Source organism: Panicum virgatum, chromosome 7N (assembly GCF_016808335.1).
Source record: "Panicum virgatum strain AP13 chromosome 7N, P.virgatum_v5, whole genome shotgun sequence".
Classification (NCBI taxonomy): domain Eukaryota; kingdom Viridiplantae; phylum Streptophyta; class Magnoliopsida; order Poales; family Poaceae; genus Panicum; species Panicum virgatum.
The window spans coordinates 48,358,090-48,381,375 of NC_053151.1; the positions used below are offsets into that span (position 1 = coordinate 48,358,090).

Consider the following 23,286-nt stretch of genomic DNA (forward strand, 5'->3'; position numbering starts at 1 on the left):
ATGGAGATGGAGGCGAGCCAGGTCGCGCTGCTTCGCTTCCCAGTCCCAGTGTCCTCTTCCCCAAGTCGCAGGCGCAGGCCCGGCCCGGGGACAAAGCAAGATTCACGGACATGGTGCAGAGAAACACGGGACGCTTTCCGTTGCGAGCTTGTCAGGGATCAGCTGTGACCAAACCAAGGCGCCACGACCCACATCTATCTATGGTCCCTCCCTCTTAACCGGGTGGGGTTGTCTCGGTAAAACGCTTGTAGCCTTAGCTGTTAGGCCAAGTCCATCCATCAATCATTGTACTCGATGATTGTTTCGGAGAGGCTTAGACTGAAAAAAACACCATCTCTGTTCTCTGGTACCATGGCTAGCGAAGCACATCATTCAGGTATTCATAAGGTCAGGACCGCATTGGACATCAGGAAGATCCCTCCTTAGACTAAACTCAGCAGCATCCCCCAGCCGTCGCCACCGCACACGTGGCCCGGCCCCGGCCCCGGCCCCGGCCCCGCCACCTCCGCCCGCCCGCCACCTCACCTTCTCGATGCCTCCGTGGGATGCTGGTGAGGTCAGCCTTACCGGCATAAGGTCATAAGGTCACCTTATATTCGTATGGCTGTAGCTAGAAAAAGTACTATTGGGTGGCTAGTGGCTGGTGGCTAATGTTTTGATGTGAGAGAAAAACATAGCTAGCTCGTTGGCTGACAAGCCAAACGAACAGAGTGTTCTTCCTGATTTGATCAGTGCCACCTAAACACTAATCTGATTGGATGCATCAACTGTTGTTTGTGCTGGAGCTGGAAATCTGGCACCCCAACTCTCCAACAGTTACAGCTATGTGATTTGTCCCAAGAACATCTGTGTCAGCTGTGGCCATTGGCCCAAGGGCGATTAATTTGCTGCGGCCAATCTTATTCTAACCTTGGTAGCACACGGCAGTTACACTAACCCACCAGTAGTACTGCATAACAAGGCTACTTTCACCTTGATAAGGGATTGAACTGAACCAACAATGCATCGGATGCAGGAAACAACTCCCTGGTCCGAGTGTTTCAGACGACCAACATGGAGCGGTGCTAGTGGGTTGTTTTCTCGGGGGGAAACGGGTGCTGCTGCAGCGACCAATGCGCACCTACGTTGGAGACGGCGATCGGTTAACCATGGAAGCAACTTGACAGTGTAGTGTAGTTTAACTAGCAAGGTGGCCTGCGTAAATAGCGCAGGAATCTAGTTTTTCTACTAATCTTTGATATTTTTTTAATTTGAAAAATAAATTTACTTTTGTTGTTTCGAGACCAAGTAAATTCTAATTGGACCATCAAAGTTACATCAAGATAATTCAAGGCTAGGGTAACCTCACAGAATAATCAAAGTCATTAATTAAATCAGCATAAAATTTAGTGGTATTTATTTTTTTTATTTTTTTTCAACTGAAGTGATAATTTCTCTAAACCCTCTTAATATTTAAAACTTATTTGTATATTTTTTGTACTCAATGATTCGATCTAATCGGCACATCTATTTTTGTCAACTATTTATAGTCTTTCTAATTCAAGATCTAATCAACCTAAATAAACCTAAATATTTTCCCATAGATCAATTGATTATTCCTTATGTTCCAAATTATCAGTCATTTTGGCTTTTTCTATGCGCATTGTTTTCGTTATGCATCTAAATATTATATCTAGATTCATAGAAAAATAATAATTTTGGACGGAGAGAGTAGTTCATATAGATCGAAGTATTTATAAGCATTCTCATAAAAAAATGTTGTAGGATTCCAAATTTTTCTGATTACTAAACCACCATTTGTTTCAAGTAATGCCTACCTAAATAGTATAGTGCAGGCTCACAACCCTCGTGCGTGAAGCTTCTTCCATTCTTATTATCTTCCATCCCTTTCTATTGTAGCTCACCGAGATCCCATCGCTTCCGGCCCCTTCCTCTCCTCCTCCGGTGTCTCGCCAGTGGTGAGAGGGAGGGGGGCCAGTCCCCTTCTCTTAGTGTATATTGGTATATTATCTATGGCCTGTTGTGTTTAGAAGGGTGCTTGGCAATCGCGCCACCACTCCCCTACTGTTGTGGCCATTGCCGCCGCTGCCGGTTTTCTCGTCGTCTTCTCCATTGTGGTGGCTGGAGAGCGAATCCGAATAATGGTTCTTCCCTCCCTCTTCTTTTTCTTCCTTTTGCTCCGCCCAACCAAATCTCCTGCCTGTTCCTCCATTTTCTCAGTCCCATGGTTCGGCTCCACCAATTCCTCCTCCTTCCTCTTTTCTCTCTCCTTTCTCTTGCTTCAAGATTTCTACCTGAATCTGCTTGTTTTAGTTTTATTTTAGTTGGTCACCGTAGATCTTCTTGGTCATGCTGCGGATTTGCTTATGTTCTTGGTCGGAATGATTTTATTCCGTCTTTGCTTGCAAATTGTTGTTGTGATTCCGGTTTGCTTCAACTCTTCTCCGTGGTTTTTTTTATTAATGCAGCGAGCCTTTTTCTCTCCTGGTCCCCGTGGATCTCTACCTTATGTTGTGTTGCAAGCCTTCTCCAGGATTTAAGGACTCTGCTTACTCATTGGCGCTATTTTCACCTCCATCCTTGGGTCAGAGCTCGGAGGCATTGGTTTTCATCAACGGGATTTTCTTCCTCTTCAAACCTCCTGGCAGGCTTTCCCGCACCGGCTCCAAGCATCATTATGGGCCCTTTGGATGCCACTGCGCCTCTGGTAGCCTTCGCTGGCGAGCTTCAAGCCAGTGTTGACAGTGTTTTGTAGCTTGCGCGTGGATTCACCCAAGTTAGCGCTTTTGTGATACGTGGAGGTGTTTGTGTCTGTCTGGCCACTTGACCTGGTTTGTAATTGGCTCCTCTTTGGGGTGCCTCTATGTAAGACTGCATCTTCTATAATATAAGTTATGAGTTTGTTTGTTGTTTTAAAAGTAGCATAATACATTCAATCCTCATCTTCGACATTTTTTTTCACTATCTAATGAGGTTGCGACGGGACACATCTAGTGTCTACTTGTCACCTAATTATACTTTGCAACAATTAATTGTTTTCTAATCTTTAATTTTTCAATGCAATTTTAAACACAGATCAATAGCCCATTTCAAATTTATCTATTTGCTAATCGTACTTGGCGTGGACTCCTTGACCATATCCTACTTTTCTTAATCTTTTAATTCCAAAATAAGCTATTTATTAATTGTATTTGATATTGACTCTTGAGTTTCCCTATTTCTATAATTCCAAAATTATTTATTTACTAATTATACTCGGTATAGACTTTTTGGTCATATCCTATTTTTCTTCATTTTTAATTCTAAAATTTGTTATTTTCTACTATTTCTAAAGCCAGTAATGTTTTCTTTATCTGTCAATTGGAATTGTATCGGAACCCGGACAAATCAATTGGAACCCAAATCAGAACACAGACAGTCAATGTCTGGTTCAATCACGACGTGGCCTGTATATGAACAAAGCTGATGGTATTACGTAGGCCTATTATATTACCCATAGCAACGCATGAGCACCATGCTAGTTATTAACTGTATTTGATATAGACTCTTTAGTTAGTCTAGACCGTTATATAATCATATTCAATATGTATTGTTTTATCATGGGCTAATTTTTCTTTTTCATTTTTAATTTAGTTATTCTAATTGTATTCATCGTGTACTCTTTGATCAAGTCCTAATTTTTTGGAATACCAAATTTAGCTAGTTACTAATTGTATTAAGCAAGGGCTCTTAATTATTAATTGTATTTAATACGGATTCTATGAGTTAGTTTAGACCATTAGATCTTCATAAAATCTAATGTTTCTCTTTTTAGAGATTAATTAAGAATATTTATTCCCTCTTGGCGAACATAGTGACTTATTTTAACACTGAGGCTTCGCGTTGACCATAGTTACATTAGGACTTTGTCATCTTTAATCTACAAATCTGCTAACTACTTCCAATAATATCATGTCACGTCGTTCCTCTTGTGCTTGCAAACGGGAAAGCATTGAAGGTGGCCAGTGATATAATAAGGATAAAAAAAGGAAGATACATGTTGCTACTCTTTTTATGAACTTAGCTAGTTTGTCAGGTTTGTTGGGTGAACTTGTCCACTTGGTTCAAGTTTTTGACTCAGCATGGATGCTTTTTTAGATAATGGAAAAGAATATCAGGCTTCACCCTCCTCATCCAGGGGGGATCAGACCAACCTTATTGCACGCAGTAGCAACCACACCACGTTCTCACAATAAGTTTAAAGCATACAACATTATGATTGAAAGCCAATCCGTAAACTAAAAGGCCACCCATAGGATGCGAAGAAACGAAGAGCCAACATCTCCAGCAAACGACATGTCTGAATCAAACTCTCCTTTTGTTCCTCCCTGTGCTGCAACTGCGCCCAATGGCGTAGCCAATGCGTTCCCTGAATAAAACCTACAAAAAAGTATTTGGTTGACATTTGTTAAAAGCAACATCATTCCTAGAGAGCCAAATCACCCAACACAAAGCATGGATGCTTGTATTTTTCTAAATTTATGTTAGGTATTAGTGATGATATTCTTTCGAGTAGGTGATGTGACTCTTGACAGCAAGTCTCCTATAGTAACTTCTCTTAATGTCAAGATCTATCGGCTCAGTCTCTCCAAGGCGCACGTAGGGTAATGTCAAGCACGCATTCATACAAGTAATTATGGGTGAGTATATCTCTTCATCTATGTTTGTACTTTTTTTATAAAATATTTTTTTATAGCGGGAGGATAAGATCAAATAAATTTGCTTGTAAAAGAGAAGCATACGTGGTTGAAGACTTGAAGTCCATATCCTTCTATACACAAATGCTATTAACATGTCTTCGATATGGTTTACACTAAGAAAAGGTAGATTACACACGTCGCTTGTAGAAGAATAAAATTATATAAATTAGTACGTACCATAAATAAGCTTCGCATACTACTACGATATGAGATACTAATTTACTTCTTTTTAAATTTCCAATTATCTACATTTTAGTCATATTTGATATGGACTTTTCGAGGAGTAAGTCTAGATCGTATTTGGTATGGACTCTATGAGGTAGTTTAGACCATTAGATCTTCATAAAATCTAACGGTGCAAATTTTTCTTTTTTTAGATTAACGTGAGAATTTCTAGACCATCTCAGCGAACGTGGTGACTTCTTTTAACATTATAGTATTAAGATAATAAATAGATCCTGCCTGTAAATGTAATGTAACCCCGCTTTCGGGGCGCATAGGGCGTGGTGTTTTGTAGCGTCTCAGACAGGCTCATCTGCCGTATGATCGATCATGACGAGAAAGCGAAAGAAAACGCTTTTGTTTATTTCGCCCATCAGAATACGAGGGATCTTGCCCATTTCTTGCCTGAATTGTGTTGCGGCAGCTGGTATCCGTGCCCCTCTGCTCTCGGTATATTTTACGCTAGTCCTACTGAAAGTCTGAAGCTGTGAAATCTGCTTCACTTTTTGTCTGAAAGAAAATTACTGTAACTGTAAAAGTAAATTTGTTCCGTTTAAGTAGTGAGAAGCGGTGGTACAGGACTTTAAAATTTGAGTTAGATAATTGAAAGGTAGGACTCTAAAAAAATCAAGCTCTAATTTTATATAATTTTATTTAAAAATATATAAAAAAGTTGAATTGTGAGGAAACCATTAGAACCATTGGAGCTAGCAAAGCTAGCAAGTACTCAGGATTCTATTTGCCTCTGCAGTATCAGTTTGACCAGGTCACCGTCCCAATTGTTACTGCTGGTAAATCTCCGATTCACATGTATCCCTTGACCGAGCCGGAGCCCTGCGCAGTGCGTATGGCCCATGAGGCCATGCCACTGTTCGGAGAACTGTGAAGTCTACACGCAGCTGTGAGCTAGCTGTATGGCTATATCATGTAATGCAAGTCTGCAAGATTCAGCAAATGGAAGGGAACATTCTTTGAATAGATCTTCCCCATATCAATGCCTTGAAACCAGGCAAAGGTAGGCTCCTTCAATTACGGAGAAAATGTGGCGTCCGTGTTGATCAGGAATCTGCAGGAAAGATACAGAGCCCCCATACACATTTCTTTTCAGAAAAGAAGAAGAGGAGAGAAATAGCTCCACACTGAGGTCATTGTAGAGGTAGTCAGTTGGCTAGCTCAACAGTTTCCAAAAACCAATAACTGCGGCACCCAGCTCGATGCTACACGATAATTTCAGAAACTACTACTGTTTGGTCGACCCATATTTTGCAACGCATGGATTCTGTGTTCAGAACTTCTGATACTAATCTGTTACTCGAAACGGAGAACTTCTTATTTCAGTAATGGGATCCCAGGATGAGGTTAAATATGAATAAAACCAGCAGTAAACAAGCACTGTGGTACCACAGCTTTCTCATATATAAATTGCATGGATGGCAAAACGGAACAGAGCAAGAGCCAGAAAACCCATCCATTTGCGGCGACTTGGTTCCCTTGATTCACGCAGGAAAACATGCACTAGCATTCGACACAGTTCACATGAAACAAGCATGAATGCATGTACTAGCTATTAGCTAGCTGTGTAGCAAACATACAGAAATACCAACCATTTGGAACTGACCGATAAGAAGATAGAAATGTAACTAAGGGCACAAATCATTGGGAACCCAAGCCTCGTCGTCTTCATCAACTTTTTCTTCAGATTTCTGAATGTTCTGAAGGATAGGGCTGCAGCAGATGTCCTCCTGACGCAAGCAGCTGTCCTGTTGTCCGCACGAGTCAGATTTCACTCTTTTACTTTTTCCTTCGGTGGATTTTCTTCAGAAACGATTTCAAGATCTCCTGCACCGCGAGGTCATGCTGAGCTTCGATTGATGTGACCAAGTGCTTTTAAGCTCGATCTTCAAACTCGGAGAACATGTCCTGGGGGCATGAGAGTAGTCACGGTGAGGCAAATTTGAGACTTGCATGAGCATCAGAGCAACTGAGCAAGCAGAGTGAAGTCAAAAGTTGCCGCAAAATACTGTCTATCAGAGCCAAATGCTGATGCACGTATGTATATGCCGTCAAGGTGCCTGTGTGTGCATTAGCAAGAGTCCAGTTTTTTCTTAATTACATTGGCTCAAGAGAAGAAAAAAAGTCAGTTACAAGAAATATCAAAATCCCGACTTCAGTTATACCTTCAAATCAAGAGTCGAGTAAGTATTTTTCACTTTTGAAACCGAGGCTGAATCCTTCTTCCCATAAATTTTCTGGAAATGAACATGTAAGATGTCACTGTTCATTGAACATGTCTAGACTACATGGTTATAAGAAATTCCTTACAAGCAATACTTCTATCTGGTTAATATTGGCATGGCCCAGAGCTTGTACAATCAACCAGGAACACTTGTGATCCTCAATGTCAGTCCCAATCTAAAATGGAGAAGACAGCAACATGACATTACTTATCCTGGTAGAAAATGAATTTCTGACGACTTAGCTTCTATTTTACCTTGCCTATGGTATTAGGATCCGCAAAGCAATCCAAGTAGTCATCCTGAAATTTTTTTGGAATTGTCAAAGGAGACATAATCTAGTAGCAACATCTCATTTCATCATAGTTAAATATACCTGTGCTTGAAAATATACACCCATTTCAATAAGTATATCCCTTAGCTCACTGAAGTTTTCCAATTTTGTACCAGATAACAGCAATGCACAAGCAACCTAAAGGCATTGTACAAAATGTGAGTGTCAAATTGTCGAAGAAAGAAGATATGCAGGTTATCTTCAGAAAAAAAATAGCTTCTCCATGGACGGATTCTTATTTCTTATGAGAACAGAGATTGTGGGTCAAATTCAAACTTTAGAGTTTATGTATTTAGCAAACCGCTTCTGAGCTATAAAATGTTGTCATATGTTCGGATACGGGGTTTGAGATTTAAATCGTTAGAATTTAATTCACACTCAAATTATATATAAAAGTGCAAAGAAACCTACCTGATCAAATACTTTCAAGCATGTTTATATATTTTACGCAAAAATTGTATTTCTAATACATGCCTTCGCATGAAAGTATAACAAATAAATATTTTCATATGTAAAACTAAGAAACTAAGACCATTTGTTCAGAATTTCAGACTTACAGGGAGGTAAAATGAGTAGTAAGATGTCTTGTACTTGACAATACGACGGTATCTGCACGACAAAAGAAAAGGCATAAACGCAAGCAGCTTCAATTATTTAACGAATTAAACGGCTCATGTACCCTTCTATATTGTATTTTGCAAGTTCATCTGCGCCATTATGTGAGCTAATAAGATCAAGCATCTGTCCTAGAGATGTCTGCAGAGCTATCTGAACAAGGCATTTAAATAGTAAAATGTAACAAGCAATGTCACAAAGATCGTAATTTATTCTGTGGTGTTTTAGAAAGGAGACTGACCTCGTTCCATAATTCAGAGATATCAATGTAGTAAGTTTTTTCTCTAAAGTATCTTTTGATCAAACGTGCAATGTGGCATTTAAGTAGAATACCATCATTTATACCTCGAAGACCAACCTATAAGCACAAAGAGAATAGCTGAACTTTATCGCAGCATAGTCATTTTAAATGTAAGTTGACACCATAAAACTGTACTATTCATTCACAAAAATAAAGTTTGAGATGTCAATTAAGAACCTCGGGTCGTCGGTACCAGCATATCTGATCTCTCCTGGTGTGTGAACCATCCATGATATCATCAAGCAGCAGTGCACATGCTTGAAACTGCATTTTTTGTGTCAACAAAAGAATTAACCATTAATTTCATTGAACAAAATAAATTTGTTTGGAACTAGGGGGGGGGGGGCATTAGGGACATTACCCACTCAACACACCAACCAAGGACGCAAGCAAGGAAAAATTCATCTTCAGTAACCTCACTTCCTTGTTTCAACAGCAAGTAACTATCAATCACTGATAGACCTCGATTCAGTTTCCCTTTGGAGGAAAATAAAAAGGTCAGCATCTTAACATAATCTATACGAATTCAAAAAAATAAAGGTGTTTCATGAAAACTTAGCAATATTAGGTTTCATTTATGGACGGATAGAACCAGCAGCTTTTGCTTTGAATAATTCCCAAATTTCGTAACCGAAAACAGGTTCCTGGAGCTGAATGAGATCGGTGTTTCCTCACCTCCTGGTACATTGTAATCAATCATCTGCATGAAAATAACATAGAATTGATGAGACTAGCGAGTACGGTTGTACAAGAAAACAACTCAAATTCCAAATCTCGGGTTCTAGTGGCAATTGAATTCTATTTGTGCAGATTTTGGCATGCAATGTTCGTCCATGTTTCTTTGCTCTTTTTTTGAGTGGGGATGTTTTCTTCTTTCAGATTTTTTTTGGGGGGGGGGGGGGGGGGGGGTCTTGTTAGAGTAGAGAGGAGCGTGCGGTTATTAGGCCTGGTTTGTCCCGGGCCATAACGGGCCTTACGAGCCCAATTTGCCAGAAGAACAACGTGATAACTGATTAAAGAAAAAGGAAGAGTGGGTTCTTAAATGGGCCAACCAGGCAGGAGTTTTTTTTTATATTATTTATTTTCTGATTTTTCAAAAATATATATCTCAAAATTTTTTTTGCAGATCTGGTCTCCTGTCGATAGTTCAAATGGCGGTAAGAGCTTACCACCGGATGAACCGGCGGTAGGGGTACTGTAGCGAACCGACGGAATTTTTTAGACCTGGACAGCTCACTTTCAAAAAAATCATAACTAATTTATATGAACTTGGATAGTGATAAACTTTATATAAAAACTGTAGATCTCGACGAGATCTACAACTTTGTAGTTCAAACTTTTTTTCATTTGGAGCCATCTTGGTGCTCAAATAATCGATAAATGCTCCAGATCTAAAATTTAATTTTGAATCTGAAGCTTGTGATAATTATTTGAGCACCAAGATGGTTTCAAATAAAAAATGTTTCAACTACAAAGTTATAGATCTCGTCGAGATCTACAATTTCTGTATAAAGTTTATCTTCATAAGAGTTCATATAAATTAATTATGATTTTTTGAAGGTGTGCTGTCCAGTGTTCATACCAAAATTTAAATTTTAGATCTGAAATTTGCATCGATTATTTGAGCACCAAGATGGCACCAAATGAAAAAAGTTTCAACTACAAAGTTGTAGATCTCGTCGAGATCTACAGTTTTGATATAAAGTTTATCTCCATCCAAGTTCATATAAATTAGTTATGATTTTTTGAAAGTGAGCTACCCAGATCTGAAAAATTCCGCCGGATGAACTGGCGACAGGAGGCCAGATCTGTAAAAAATTTGAGGTATATATGTTTGAAAAATCAGAAAATAAATAATATAAAAATAAAGAAAACTCAACCAGGCAGGCTTCGTGCCAAACTAGCGGCCCATAAAGAACCTGGCCTTGCAATTCTGCAAATCTGCATCTTGGTTTGGCATCCTGTACACTTTATGTGCAGCAGGATCTAAGCAAACGTGGCAAAGCCCTCTTGAAGAAGTATGATGCGGGCCAGCACACGGCCTTGTAGTTTATTTGACGACACGTCTGTCTCCCAGTCCCATGTAGTACGTATATATATACAGATCCACGCGGGGACGAATGCACAGTGCAGGCTGATCATGCCGGCACGCAGACGGATTCTTACGACGACGTGTCGACGTCCACGTACCTGCTCGACCCAGCGCCTGGCCTCGTCGGTGAGCTCGCACGAGTCGTCGGCGAGGAGCACGTCCCGGAGGCGTTCGTACGCCCGGACGAACCTCTCGCGGTAGTCGCCGGCGTCGTCAGCGCCGCCCTGACCAGCAGGAACAGGAGGAAGCCGGCGCCGCTCCATCCCCCGCTTCTGCTGCAGCGCCGCCGCGGCCCCATTGGAGCACCTCGCCAAGCCGCCGTCGTGCAGCAGGAGCTTCTCCTCGAGCTCACCGTCGAGGCCGCGCTGATCCCCGCCGCACGCCGCCGCCTTCATCAACCGAGACGACGACATCGCCTCTCGATCGATCTCGCCTTCTCCTGCCTTCAATTCTTCTCTCCAGACTGGATCGGAGATCAGTTGGCAGTAGACTATATGGAGGTCGAAGGGTGTGGCAGCCGAGCGCCCCCGGCCGCCAGTATATATACGGACGCGCGCCGCGCGCCGCGTATGTGCAGAGTGCAGGGGCGCGCCGCGCCGCGCGGCCGTAGCCCGGGCCCCCGTGCACGTCCTGAAGCGGGTGGATCGTGCCAGAGGCCCAGAGCCCAGAGCACGACGACGCCGACCGGTGCGGTTACACACAGGCCCTTAATCACCGGCCGGGGGTTGGCAGTTGGGCAGAATTAAATTGATGGTAAAAAGTTTGATTACCACTTGTAGATTTGAGACCGAGAGGTAGTGAAACTTGGACGCAAAATTCAGGGCCATTGATTCTTGGAGCTAGCCTTGACATCCCATGGCGCGTCACGGAACCCTGCATCGTACGTCATCGATCTATCTGTCCATGCTGCCGAGAAGGCGATCGAGTTCAGTTCAGATTTTACTGAACTGGCTCGATCTGCTGCTTGCATATTTATATATTTGCATAGCCATCATATCGGTCAGATGACATGAGCGTACAACTACTCCCTGGCTGCATGCACGCTGCACGCACACATCTGCATCTGCATCTGCAAGCAAGATGTAGGTACGTGTGCTAACTATCTCCCTTCAGCTGATGCGATACCAGTTTGCAATTAGTATTAGCATTATTAAAAAAAATGCATTGCGAGCAGGACGTGCATCATGGTCTGCCCGGCCTTTCTTTACGGGGGAAGAAATTAAAAGATTCACAAATCATCCTGCACAATGACTGCTGAGGTCCTGTCTGAATTCTGATCCATCAGCATCACAACCCCACACGTATTTCCTTTGGTGCGATTGGAAGCAACTTTCCCGATGCTTCACTTAGAACAGAACCAACGGCGGAAATGAAGCCAGCATGCAGCGTGGTTCTTCTCATGGCTTGCGCACCTAGGCGGCAGCTGTTGCGAGAGAGAGGAATTCGGGACCAAGCAGCAGGCGCGCGCGTCCATGGCGGTCAGCTGGACTGCTCGAGATCGGCAGACCGAGAGCGACTCACACAAGACGCCAGCCAGCGGCACTGTTGCCGCATGAGGCCGGGCGCCCCGTTGATGCCGCGGTGGCCGGTGAGCTTGGCCACCGCCGCGCGCGGCTGCTGCGTTTGGCAGCCATGCCGGCATGGAAGGCTCTGCTCAATGACGCGCCGCGCGAAAGTGGCAAATAAATCCCAACCCAATCTGGCATTCTGCCATTCTGGCCTGCCTCTCGCTTGTCCTACGCGCCAGCAGGCCTGCCCGTTTGGTGGACGCGTGGCCTGGGCCTCAAGGTGTTTCGCAGAGATCTTCAGGTCAAAGACCATGTACTACTACTCGACCAATACCCTAAAAAAAAGGCACCTAGTTGAAGTCCTTGTCAAGGTAAATTTGGGCGTCTATTTTCTTTTAATTAAAAAGCCACCTAGTTCTAATTCTTCTAGGTTAATCGAGTTTTTTTAACTGATTTTTTCCTTTCAAAAATAAAATGTGGTGTGGATTTTTGTTTTTCTTAATCCCCTTTTGAACGCATAGCTTTTCTATGCTCGCAGGTACCACAATTACATCAGGAAATGGTAAAGTCAAGGTGTGCTATAGCATGGAGCTCTTTTTATTGCACATATATATACTTCTTTTACTATTACTAACTCGTGTTTGGCAGGAGCACTACAGATATTACATGTTAATATGCTATATAAAGGTTCTGTTCATCACACCCCAACCCCCTCGAGATGTTCTTCAGGTTGACCTCTTAGTTAAGCAGTATATAACAGTAGAAAAGAGGTGTCTACTTCTTCCTCCTGTAAATCTTCTTCAAGAAGATCTTCAGAATCTCCCGAATCGCACGGTCTGCCTCGGCGTCAATGGTCGAAACCAGGTGCTTGTATACTCTTGATTCGTACTCCAAAAATATGTCCTGCAGATCAAATAAGAAAAAAAATAGAGTTTCATCAGATTAGTTATATTGCAAAATTGCTTAATGCAGCAGCAGATTCAGTTCAGATAAAACAGGTTCAGAAGGCCTCTGCTATAGGTAGTAACTCTACTTCAAGCTGTTGCAATAATAAGAGCTGTACCTGAAGATCAAGCTCCTTGTAAACATTCTTCACCGCCGCAACACATTGTGGATCAGACTTGCCATAGTTCTCCTGATAAAGCGAAATGGTGGATGCAAACATGCACAGTTAGTACTAGCAAGTTCATCAGTTTTTTCCTCATCAAAGTGATTGTATGTGAAAACTCAAATGGATGGTTTCTTACATATAATATTTTCATCTCATTCTCATTAGCCAATTCCATAGCCTGGACTATTAGCCACGAACACTTGTAGTCTTCTATGTCTGTTCCAACCTGAGTGACATCGAAACAGTAATTTTTTTACTCGAAAATGAGTGCACAAGACTGCTGCTTAATTTTGGCACTTTCATCCTGGTTTGGTGCTTGTAGAGCCACCTTTCTATCAAAGAAATAACGCAGAGCTTGATACAGCAGATTGTATTACCAGATCTATAGGTCGGACTGAAACCATCAACATAACAATTGTAAGGACAAGAGATGGATCGTTCTTTTGTACCTTGCCAATCACTTCAGGGTCACCAAAGCAGTCTAGGTAGTCATCCTAAAATTTACATTTTTTGTCATATATATATACTGATGAAGTTGATGACAAGATTACAGAAGAACCATTTAGCAGGCAGTGAGTATACCTGTATCTGAAAGTATACCCCCATTTCGATTAGTACGTTTTTCAGCTCAATGTAATCGCTCAGTTTCGCATCATTCAGGAGCAATGCACATGCAACCTGCTTGAACGGAATCAAAACTCATGATTGTTATGATTTACCAGCGCAATATAGTGACGTGTGGTTTGAGCATAATTCAGTATAACTGTTTTGATCAAAGTAACAGTCGGACTGCAGTCAGGCTCTATGGGACGATATCAGTATTCAGAGGCAAGCTGTAAAGGTTTAATAGATGGAAAGAAGCTGAAATAGTCCAGACCAGACATAGAAGATGTGCAGTTTTGACAATGAAGCGGTTCATTCAGTTATCAAGTTTGGACTCACCGGCAGGTAGAAGGAATAGTAGGATGTCTTATACTTCACTATGCGACGGTACCTGGTAGAAGCAAAGGAGAGGAGGCAAGCAAACTATGTGAAACTGAAAGCAGCCAGATGGTTTAAACAAATTTGTCGAACTAGTCAAGTACCCTTGAATTCTGTATCTCGCAAGATCCTTGGCACCAGTGTGAGTTGTGATGAGATCGAGCATTTGCCCCATGGCTGTCTGCAGGCCTATCTGTTGAAACAGGACAGGGAAGTGTGCCATCCAATGATGAAAACTTACGAAATGAATGGTGCAAATATTGTATCATGTCCTCTCAGTAATCACCTCGTTCCAGAGTTCCAAAAGGTCTAGGAAATATAACTTATCCTTGAAGTATCTCTTGATGATGGCCTGGACATGGCATTTCAGCAGAACACCGTCGTTTATAGCCGACAGGCCAACCTGCATAACCCAGAAAGCGCTGGTCATCTTCGATGGGACGAAGATCCACGTCAAACGGTAACGATTGCTGCAACACCAAGAAGACGTAAACGCACCGTTGGCAGCTTGTACCAGCAGAGGTTGTCCCGCCTCGTGTAGGCGTTGTCCGTAATATCGTCGAGCACAAGTGCAGACGCCTGGAGCTGCAGACCGGTTAAGAAACATTTCGTCAAACATTAGCGATGCACCAACATTTGGTGGCAGAGTAGCCAAGAATTTCTTCTTTTGGCGGCTTACCCATTCGACGCACCAACCCAGCACGCAGGCGAGGTAGAAGTCCTCGTCATCGACCTCGGTCCCTTCCCTCAGCAGCATGTAGCTGTCGATCACCGATAGCCCGCGGTTCAGTTTACCTTCAGAAGAGTGGCGGATAGGCATGTTAAAACAAGGCAAAACTGAAGCATATTCAGAGTGATGTGCAGTGATTTGATCCGCTCACCTCCAGGTACGTTGTAATCTAGCATCTGCAGTAGAAAAACATGACAAAGACTCAAAGAGGGACCACATTTTTATCATCACTGAGATACTCTTATATAGCGAGATAAAGTAAGCAAACAATTGAACAAGATAAAAGGCTGAAAAAAAGAGGTAGAAGTCTATTTTCTCTCTCTCAACTATCGCAAAAATCTTATTTGCATACATCAACAACAAAACCGTGCATCTCTTTTTTATCTATTTTTTCCCATGTACAAAATAACCCGCTATAGTCTGCTATTAGCTTTTTAAGAGATCTACCGCTACGCTATACAACATTTGTCCGTTATGTCTGCTAAAGGGGTTTTTACAGGATTTAGTGATAATAAATTTCCGCTACTTCCGTTAAAGATATAGCCAAAAAATAAAGAATTAATATAACTAGGGTGAACCATAGACAAAGTAGCACGGCCACAGTTAGGCATTCAAGAGACGTGTTGAGTCTATTTTAGAATGTTAGACCAATGATGCTTCTAATTTTGTATGTATTATGGATGTATGGCTATGAAAAATTTGCTGAAATTAGTTGCATTATTGATGTTATTGGCCACATTATACTTTTTTTTTGTGCAAACCGCTAAATGGATAGCTCCGCTATAGCTTTCGCTATAGCTCTCTTAGCCTTTTGGAAGGGCTTCTGATAAACGTCTTAGCCCGTGATTTTAAACATGTTTTTCACTCAATTGAGGTAGCAAATGTGGATAAAAAATCATGAAAATTGGCATAATAGTAGAGGAGAGTACAGAGAACCAATTTTGATAACTTTTGAAGTTAAAACTCAAAAAAGTTGGAATTTTGAAATTTTGAAGAAAGAAATAATTCAAACTTCATTAAAATTTTAAAGCATTAAGATAAGCTCCATTTTGATAAAATTTAAATTGTATGATACATATTAGAGGTGCATCGGGAAATTTTGTGTGTATAGGTTCTACAGCAAAATTTTAAGTTTCTTAGGAAGGGTCAAATTTGATCTTTTTATTTATTTTCATAGAATTCAAAATCTACTCAAGCATTTTCATATTTGATTTATACATATGCAAATTCTTGAGAAGATGTTAAATTATATGAAAATATAAAAAATATAAAATTTGGCACAAATTTGACCATTGGTAGTAAACTTCAAATTGCTATGGAATCTATACTCACAAAAATTCCCTAATGATGCACGCTCAAATTTTGTCAAATATGAAGCTCATCTTGATGCCTTAAAAATTAAGTTTGGATTCTTTCTTTCCATCTTTAAAATTCTGAGTTTCAAATTTGGTTTAAACTTTAAAACTTTGCAAAATTGGATTCTTTGTACTCTCCTTTACCACTATACCAATTTTCATGATTTTTTTAAATGTTTGCTACCTTAATTGAGTGAAAAAGAGAGGAAGGGGACAAATATATGTATAAATAATATAAAACCGCTGAGGGATGTAAAAAACAAACGGTTTTGATAGTTGAGGGAGATGCTATGCCCGGTTTTATAGTTGATGGACGAAAATTAGACTTTTGTGATAGTCGAGGAAGGGAAAGTTGATTTTTTCAAAAAAAAAAAAGCTTGGTTGGTCTGGGCCAGTGGGCCAAGTTTCTACCTGGGCAGGAAATCTTAGGCCAGTAGGCCACATATTTCCTTTTCTAACTTGGCTAATGGCCCAAGAAACTACTGACTTGGTCATTAGATTAGGCTTGGTAGGAAAATTTATGATATATATTCATTCCTCTACTCTATTGCTTCCCTTTGTGTTTGGTCGCTGTAGAATTTGTCAAAGATTTGTCTTTTCTGATCCAGTCAGTTTATCCCTTGTAATATTCCTTTGGTGACATGGGCATTTGCGAATGGAGACGATCAGCTCCTGCGCCGCCACGTCAACGTGCATGCATCGTTTTTTCTCACTTGTCCATGCTAGGTTTTCTACGATTCTCGAGCGTCGTCGCAGCACGGGATCCTTGATCCTTCCAAGCATGCGGCGTTGTCGGACAAAACGGGGCGACGCTACGCCTGCTAATGGGGTTGAACTCGCCCCAAATCCGCCCCTACCCATATTTCAAGAGCCCTAACTACCACCCGTCCCGACCCACCCCGTCGGCCTAATGCCCCAACCCGCCCCAACCCGAAGTCACGACAAAAGATGATATGCGACTTACGCGCCGATCTACTACCATAGCGCCCCAACCCGTCCCAACCCGTCTGTGTCGTCAACCCAACCCGCCCCAACCCGTTTTATAGTGTCACCCGTTTCCACCCATCCAATAGTACCCGTATTAAAACCCAGCCAAAAAATCCGTCAAACCCCGCCCCATTAGCAGGAGTAGGCGACGGGGACTGTCGCAGCTGGCTGGAGAAGCTTCGTGCCTTGTATTGGCCTGGATCGGACCGACTCGCAGCTAGCGTGTGCCTTTCCTGGGATCGCGGATGCGGTTTGGCAAGCTAGATCAGTGACGTTAACGTTTCGTTATTTCCTTTCGATTTGGATCTAGCTAAAGTTATCTCTATCCCTCTTTCTATGTGGTGTTCCCTGATCGACTCTCTGACGGCTGATATAGATATCGACCAAGCGCTTTGTCTGCAGGATGCCACTCATTCGCCTGTTTGTTCGGAGGTGACACGTACATTTGCTGGATGGCTGAGTCATTAATTAGGAAGTTTTGGAAAAACAACCATTGTTCAGAGGCGACACATACACTTGCACATGTTTAATTGGGTGCAGTGTTAGAAGTCATCCTGTTGTACATGGATCGTTTAAAAAGTTTAATTTAAATACACATTTCTTTACATATGATGCTGAATAAATAAATTGGTTCAAAAGTATGGTCAAAGTAATAAAAAGAAAAAATACTTATACTTTGACCAATAATTAGGGATACTAAATAAAAGCAGTTTACAAAACTAACTCCGCAACCTCTGTGCTACATCGCGAGATGAATATAATGAGGTCTTTGACCGCACGATTAGAGGTTGGTTAGCCAATCATCGATTAATTATCATCATTAGATTCATCGCGAAAGATTACATTCATATGTGAAAATGTTTTCCAAATAAACTTGGTTTAGTACTCCATGCATGAAAAAAAAGTTGCGCTAGGAAGTAGCACAGGCAAACCAAACGGGGCCATTCTTTTCCAGAAAAATGGGAGTACTCCGGCCTCTGCGATCCAATTAGGATCAGAGATCACATGGCCCATAAGATGTGATCGTGTTCGTCGTTGGCTAAAACTCCTTTATAAAAAAAAAACTCCGAGTGCACAGCTAGCTAAGCTAGCACACATGCGAGCTAGCCTGAACGCTGGAAACGAAAGCTGCCCGGCAGGAGGATCGGAGCAGGAATGAACGCGTACGTACCTTGGCGACCCACTGCCTGGTCTCCTCGGTGAAGTCGAAGTCGAAGGCGCGGTCGTTGAGCAGCTCCGTCTTGAGGCGCTCATACGCGCGCAGGAACCTCTCCTTGTTCTGCTGCCCGCCGCCGCCCTGCTCCGCCCCCGCGCGGTCGCCGTGCACCCGGAGCAGCTCCTTGAGCTTGTCCTCGAGCCGCGACGCTCGCCGGATGATCTCGCCGGGGCTCGCCAGCGCCGCCAGCGACAGCCCCGCGCTCAGCAGCCCCGACGGCACGCGCGACGCTATCGACGCCGCCAGGGCCCCCATCGCGCCTCCCTCCTCTCAGTCGGTCGCCGGTCGCGTCCTTCGATCTGCGCGTCACGGCGGACCGCTCGACGGCGGGCGATGCGCGCGTGATCGAGCCTGGCCGGCCGGCCGGCGGCGGCGTGGGAGGGGTCAGTCTTCAGTGCCCGTCGCGCGCGCACCTGACCACGCTGCCGGTTTGGATTTCCGGCGCGTAATACTAATAACTACTAGAGCAGTCACTGACTTCAGCCACGGGTAGATGGCCGGCCGCCGCGCGCGCCGGGTGCAGGCTGCTAGCGGACAGGGGCTATCGATCTATCACTCTGTGGCGAGAAGCGTGTGTCGCCGAGTGGTGCTCGACCGATGCGCGCTCGGGGCACGGGATGACGACGACGCGCCCCGGCTGCTCCCGGAGCCCAGATAAAGGCCCGCAGGCAGCGACGAGGTGAGCAGTGAGCTAGCTTCGCAATCTCTGGTCTAACGCGACGGCCGCCATTGGTCAGTCGTCGGTCGGGCACCGCGAGCTTGGGTTGATTTTCACAAGGTTACATCTACGCCGCCTCACATTTTTTCATGGTCTATTTTTCTTCGCTGTAAAGGGAGCAGTTTTTGACGCGTACTGCTACGTTCTCTTGCGACGGGATCTCGCCGGAACTGCGGCGTGTTTGCAGGGCAGGAGGTCCGAGTCTCCTGCATCGACCCCGTGTCGATCGCACGGTCCCTTGAGAGAGATCCCGGGCCTGTTGTAACTTTCTGTTCCTTCGCTGTCGGTCGGGACTCTCGGGAGCATTTGCTTGGGCTCGGTTCATGGTCATGGACTCATGGCGCCTCTGAATTCTGATCGAGTTGCGATTGCGAAAGCCTTCATGGATAACTTCGAGCTCGTCCAGTCCGTGTATGAACGGAAGATGGATTTAATTTACGCGTGCATCTGCGTGTGCAACCGTGGTCATGTATGAGATCGTCAAGCTAATCTGCTCCCGTTCGACGACACTCCTGAGACCTTCTATCCTTCATGTCCTTATGCTGAATTTATGTCAGTATTTTTTTAGGAAAATGAATTTATGTCAGTCAGGTGTGCAGACTCCAGCAGTCCCTGCTGCATCATGCCAAATACAGTATATAAAAATCTGCAGGCCTGTAAACCTTCCAAAAAAATGTTCTTACCATTTACCTCCTCGTCCTCCAGACCTCTGTTAATCGTCGAATTATAACATACAGGATGCCCCTCTCCCCCAGCCACAAGTGCAGTTCCTTGCTCCTAGCTCTGCTCAGACACGTCGTGGTCGCAGCCAGTGTTTGCAGTGCACAGTTGAGCTTGAGCGGCGTCCGGCATGAGCAAGCTGGACTACTGCTTCAGCAATGACTACATGGTGCTGCGGCCGGACAGGGCCGGCCCCGTGGAGCTCCTGCACCTCCTCTTCTCGACCAAGGTCGGCCGGAACAGGGCCGTCGACTGCTTCACCAGCACCGAGGTCCGCAGCTTCCCCCGCCGGCTCGCCATTTTCCTCAACCTCCTCCTGCAGATCCTCCTCCTCGCGCTCGCCGGCCCGCTGGCCGCGCTCGGCGCCGCAGTCGAGCTCCTGCTCAACCTCGTCGACAACGTCCTCCACGGGAGGATGGAGTACCCTGACATGTCGTCGCCGACGTACCGGTCCGTGACCGGGCTCATCGACCGGAGGGTCGATCTGGACAGGAGCATCAAGCCGGCGGACAGCCGCTACGACGCCGCGCTCTGCGTCATGGCGTCCAAGCTCGCCTACGAGAACGAGGCCTTTTCTTTCAAAAAAAAAAGAACGAGGCCTTCATCCGGAACGTGGTCACGAGCCACTGGCAGGTAACACGCGCGTACTCCCGGCGCCAGTTTCTCTCTTTGCATCCATGCCTTGCCTTTGGTCTTTGGACGAATCGGGAAGGCCTGAAACGGCGACTACACTTTGGTGCAGATGGAGTTCGTGCGGTTCTACAACTGCTGGAACGGTAAGAAAAAAAAAATCCAAGAACTTGACACGACGAGCATCGATGCTTGCAAGTTGTAACCCATCACTCATCGTGTTTCTCTTGGCACTGTTCAGAGTTTCAGAACGCGTACACGGCACAGGCGTTCGTGTTCTGCGACAAGCCGGTGGACGCGGACGTGATCGTGGTGGCGTTCCGGGGGACGAGGCCGTTCGACGCGGCGCGGTGGTGCGCCGACCTGGACCCGTCGTGGTACAAGATCCCCCGGCTGGGGCGCGCTCACGCCGCCTACACCCACGCGCTCGGCGCGCAGCGCAACATCGGCTGGCCCAAGTGGGTCGAGCACATCAAGGGCAAGCCGCAGAAGGTACAGGTCTCCATTTTTCCTCTTGGTGTCTCGACGCGCACGCCACGAGCTCCTCCGGTGATCGCCGGAACACGCGCTCACCCACCGTACCTGACCGGCCGTGAACACGTTCCTGCACGCAGGTGTACGCGTACTACACGATCCGCGACGCGCTGAAGGAGCTCCTGGAGGCGAACAGGAAGGCGAGGCTGCTGGTGACCGGGCACGGGTCCGGCGGCGCGCTGGCGGTGCTGTTCCCGGCGATCCTAGCGTACCACAAGGAGAAGCCGGTGCTGGACCGGCTGGCGGGGGTGTACACGTTCGGGCAGCCGCGGGTGGGCGACGCCATGCTCGCCATGTTCGTGGAGCGGAACCTGGACCGCCCCAGGAAGCGGCACTTCCGGATCACCTACGGCGACGACTCGCTGCCGCGGTTGCCCAACGAGAGCTCCGCCGTCCATTATTTCCTCCACTTCGGGCTCGGCCTCCACTTCGACAAGTCCTACAGGCTCAAGGTGATCGATACACCGCCGATCTTGCCTTTGATCTCTTGGAAGAATTTTCATGCGGCCCAACGGCATGCATGTCCTAGCAAGTAGACAACCATAGTTTTCAGAATACGATGAAACGGCGTCAATCGACCAACATCCACATATGGTACATCTATTTTCTCAAAACAAAAACAAAAACAAAAACAAAACGAAGGAATTGTTTGGTAGCATTTGGGCTGATTTGGACATTTTACAGCGAACGGTAGGCAATAGTGCAGGCGTAAAGTACGTCAGACATGGATCGAAATTAAAGGAAGTTTTTTTGTTCAGTTGTGATGCTACTTAGGGGATGCTACTAGCAGTAGAGTAGTAGCGAGTCTACTGTCAAAGCCTCGAATTCGTTCTGATCGTTGGCTAGGTAATGATACAGGATTTTGCCTTCATGCCTGTAGAAGTGAGAATGAGATATAACTGCGTAAGTGAAATGTGGTGGAAACGAACTGAAATGTTGTGCACGGATTCTACCAGAACCACCAAAACTTCCTCCATCGAAATGTAAGAACAAAAAATAAATAGACACCAAAATAAACAGAATCTTCTGGAATAGTTCTTCAGTCTGACATGACGCATGGAAACAGATATGATGGATGCATGTATGAGTCATATGACTGCCTCTGAATTTGTGAGATTACGGCCCTGTTTGGTTTGGTTTAGCACAATTATAGCACAAAAAATTTGACCAATAATTAAGGGTACTAAATAAAGGTAATTTACAAAACTAACTCCACAGTCCTGTTCTACTTCGCGAGACGAACCTAATAAGACATTTGACCGCACAATTAGAGGATGATTACTGTAGCATTACTGTAGTCAATCATCGATTAATTACTATAATTAGATTTGTCGTGAAAAATTATACCCATCCGTGAATTTTTTTTGCAAATAAACTTCGTTTAGTACTCCATGAAATCTGACTGACCACTGAGCTAAGCTGCCTCGATCTGCATTTTACATTTCCTGACAACAATGGATGATGCACGCAGGTGGTGAGGGAGATACCGGGCGAGGAGACCCCTTGGTCGCTGCGGGACTCGATGACGAGCCGCGTCAACTCGGCGTGGGAGCTCGGGCGCGGCGTGTACCTGGGCTACCGGCGGGGCGCCTACTTCCGCGAGGGGTGGCTGCTGCTGCTGCTGCTGCGGGCGCTGGCGGTGGCGCTGCCCGGCCTGCCGTTCCACCGGGTGCAGGACTACGTCAACGCCGTCGTGCTGGGCCTGGGCGGCTACATTCCCAAGGAAAACTGATCGAGCCGTCAGAGGCTCAGAGAGCTCCCTGCTTATTATAATCATCTGATCGTCAGGTCATGCTGAAGGGGCCTGCAACTGCCGTGACATCACCTGCATATCGATCCCAAGCTATGCGATGTATGCTAATGTTTTAGTGTACTACTTGTAACAAGCACTAAGCACGTAAGCATGACTGCATGAGCTTGGAGAGACGGTCTGCTTCCGTACCTATGCATCTAAGCATTTCCTGTACTCTACTCTGAAGTCTGAACAAACAAGTGCAGACTGCATGAGCTTGGAGAGACGGTCTGCTTCCGTATGCATCTGAGCATTTCCTGTACTTTACTCTGAAGTCTGAACAAACAAGTGCAGAAAGCTAAATAAAAGTATATATGCGCACGTTAAGCATAAACAAAGCAATAGATCTCAAGTGTTTTACACGGTCCCTGCCTGCCCGTGTTGGCCGTGTAGATTATGCAGCGGATTCTTTGACTTACAGTATGTTACGCTAACCAGCTGAATGTTCTCTCGGTCGTCGTCGATCG

The 23,286-nt window shown here is 44.7% G+C and overlaps 2 protein-coding genes and 1 pseudogene across 3 annotated transcripts; 1 reads left to right on the top strand and 2 right to left on the bottom strand.

The window, feature by feature from the left end:
* Nucleotides 1-6,411: 6,411 nt before the first annotated feature.
* On the bottom strand, nt 6,412-9,315 carry LOC120680543 (farnesyl pyrophosphate synthase 1, mitochondrial-like). Its single transcript, XM_039962039.1, has 10 exons — nt 8,807-9,315; nt 8,623-8,709; nt 8,386-8,502; nt 8,209-8,297; nt 8,087-8,138; nt 7,572-7,667; nt 7,453-7,497; nt 7,284-7,373; nt 7,139-7,210; nt 6,412-6,881 (listed from the first exon to the last, which is right to left on the bottom strand). Exons 1-10 carry the CDS (start codon nt 8,948-8,950, stop codon nt 6,849-6,851), a joined length of 825 nt encoding a protein of 274 aa, XP_039817973.1. The 5' UTR covers nt 8,951-9,315; the 3' UTR covers nt 6,412-6,848.
* A 3,290-nt stretch (nt 9,316-12,605) lies between these two features.
* Nucleotides 12,606-18,867, bottom strand: LOC120683742 (farnesyl pyrophosphate synthase-like). Of its 2 annotated transcripts, XM_039965824.1 has the most exons (12): nt 18,381-18,867; nt 15,019-15,043; nt 14,817-14,932; nt 14,636-14,722; nt 14,424-14,540; nt 14,242-14,330; nt 14,099-14,150; nt 13,739-13,834; nt 13,606-13,650; nt 13,293-13,382; nt 13,109-13,180; nt 12,606-12,948 (listed from the first exon to the last, which is right to left on the bottom strand). In XM_039965824.1, the coding sequence occupies exons 1-12, from the start codon at nt 18,678-18,680 to the stop codon at nt 12,820-12,822; spliced, it is 1,218 nt and encodes a 405-aa protein (XP_039821758.1). In that variant the 5' UTR covers nt 18,681-18,867; the 3' UTR covers nt 12,606-12,819. The 2 variants fall into 2 exon arrangements, with proteins under 2 accessions (XP_039821758.1, XP_039821759.1); XM_039965825.1 differs by lacking the exon at nt 13,606-13,650.
* A 469-nt stretch (nt 18,868-19,336) lies between these two features.
* LOC120683741 lies at nt 19,337-23,153 on the top strand (annotated as a pseudogene).
* Nucleotides 23,154-23,286: the final 133 nt, after the last annotated feature.

Excerpts from the sequence above, each read along its gene's own strand:
- LOC120683742 (XM_039965824.1), bottom strand. The coding sequence starts at position 18,680 with ATGGGGGCCCTGGCGGCGTCGATAGCGTCGCGCGTGCCGTCGGGGCTG. Across the intron at positions 15,044-18,380 it reads CCAGGCAGTGGGTCGCCAAG|ATGCTAGATTACAACGTACC; the intron begins GTACGTACGCGT and ends TTTCTACTGCAG. Across the intron at positions 14,723-14,816 it reads TGGGTTGGTGCGTCGAATGG|CTCCAGGCGTCTGCACTTGT; the intron begins GTAAGCCGCCAA and ends ACCGGTCTGCAG.
- LOC120680543 (XM_039962039.1), bottom strand. The coding sequence starts at position 8,950 with ATGCTGACCTTTTTATTTTCCTCCAAAGGGAAACTGAATCGAGGTCTA. Across the intron at positions 7,668-8,086 it reads ACTACTCATTTTACCTCCCT|GTTGCTTGTGCATTGCTGTT; the intron begins GTAAGTCTGAAA and ends CAATGCCTTTAG. Across the intron at positions 7,211-7,283 it reads ACCAGATAGAAGTATTGCTT|AAAATTTATGGGAAGAAGGA; the intron begins GTAAGGAATTTC and ends GTTCATTTCCAG.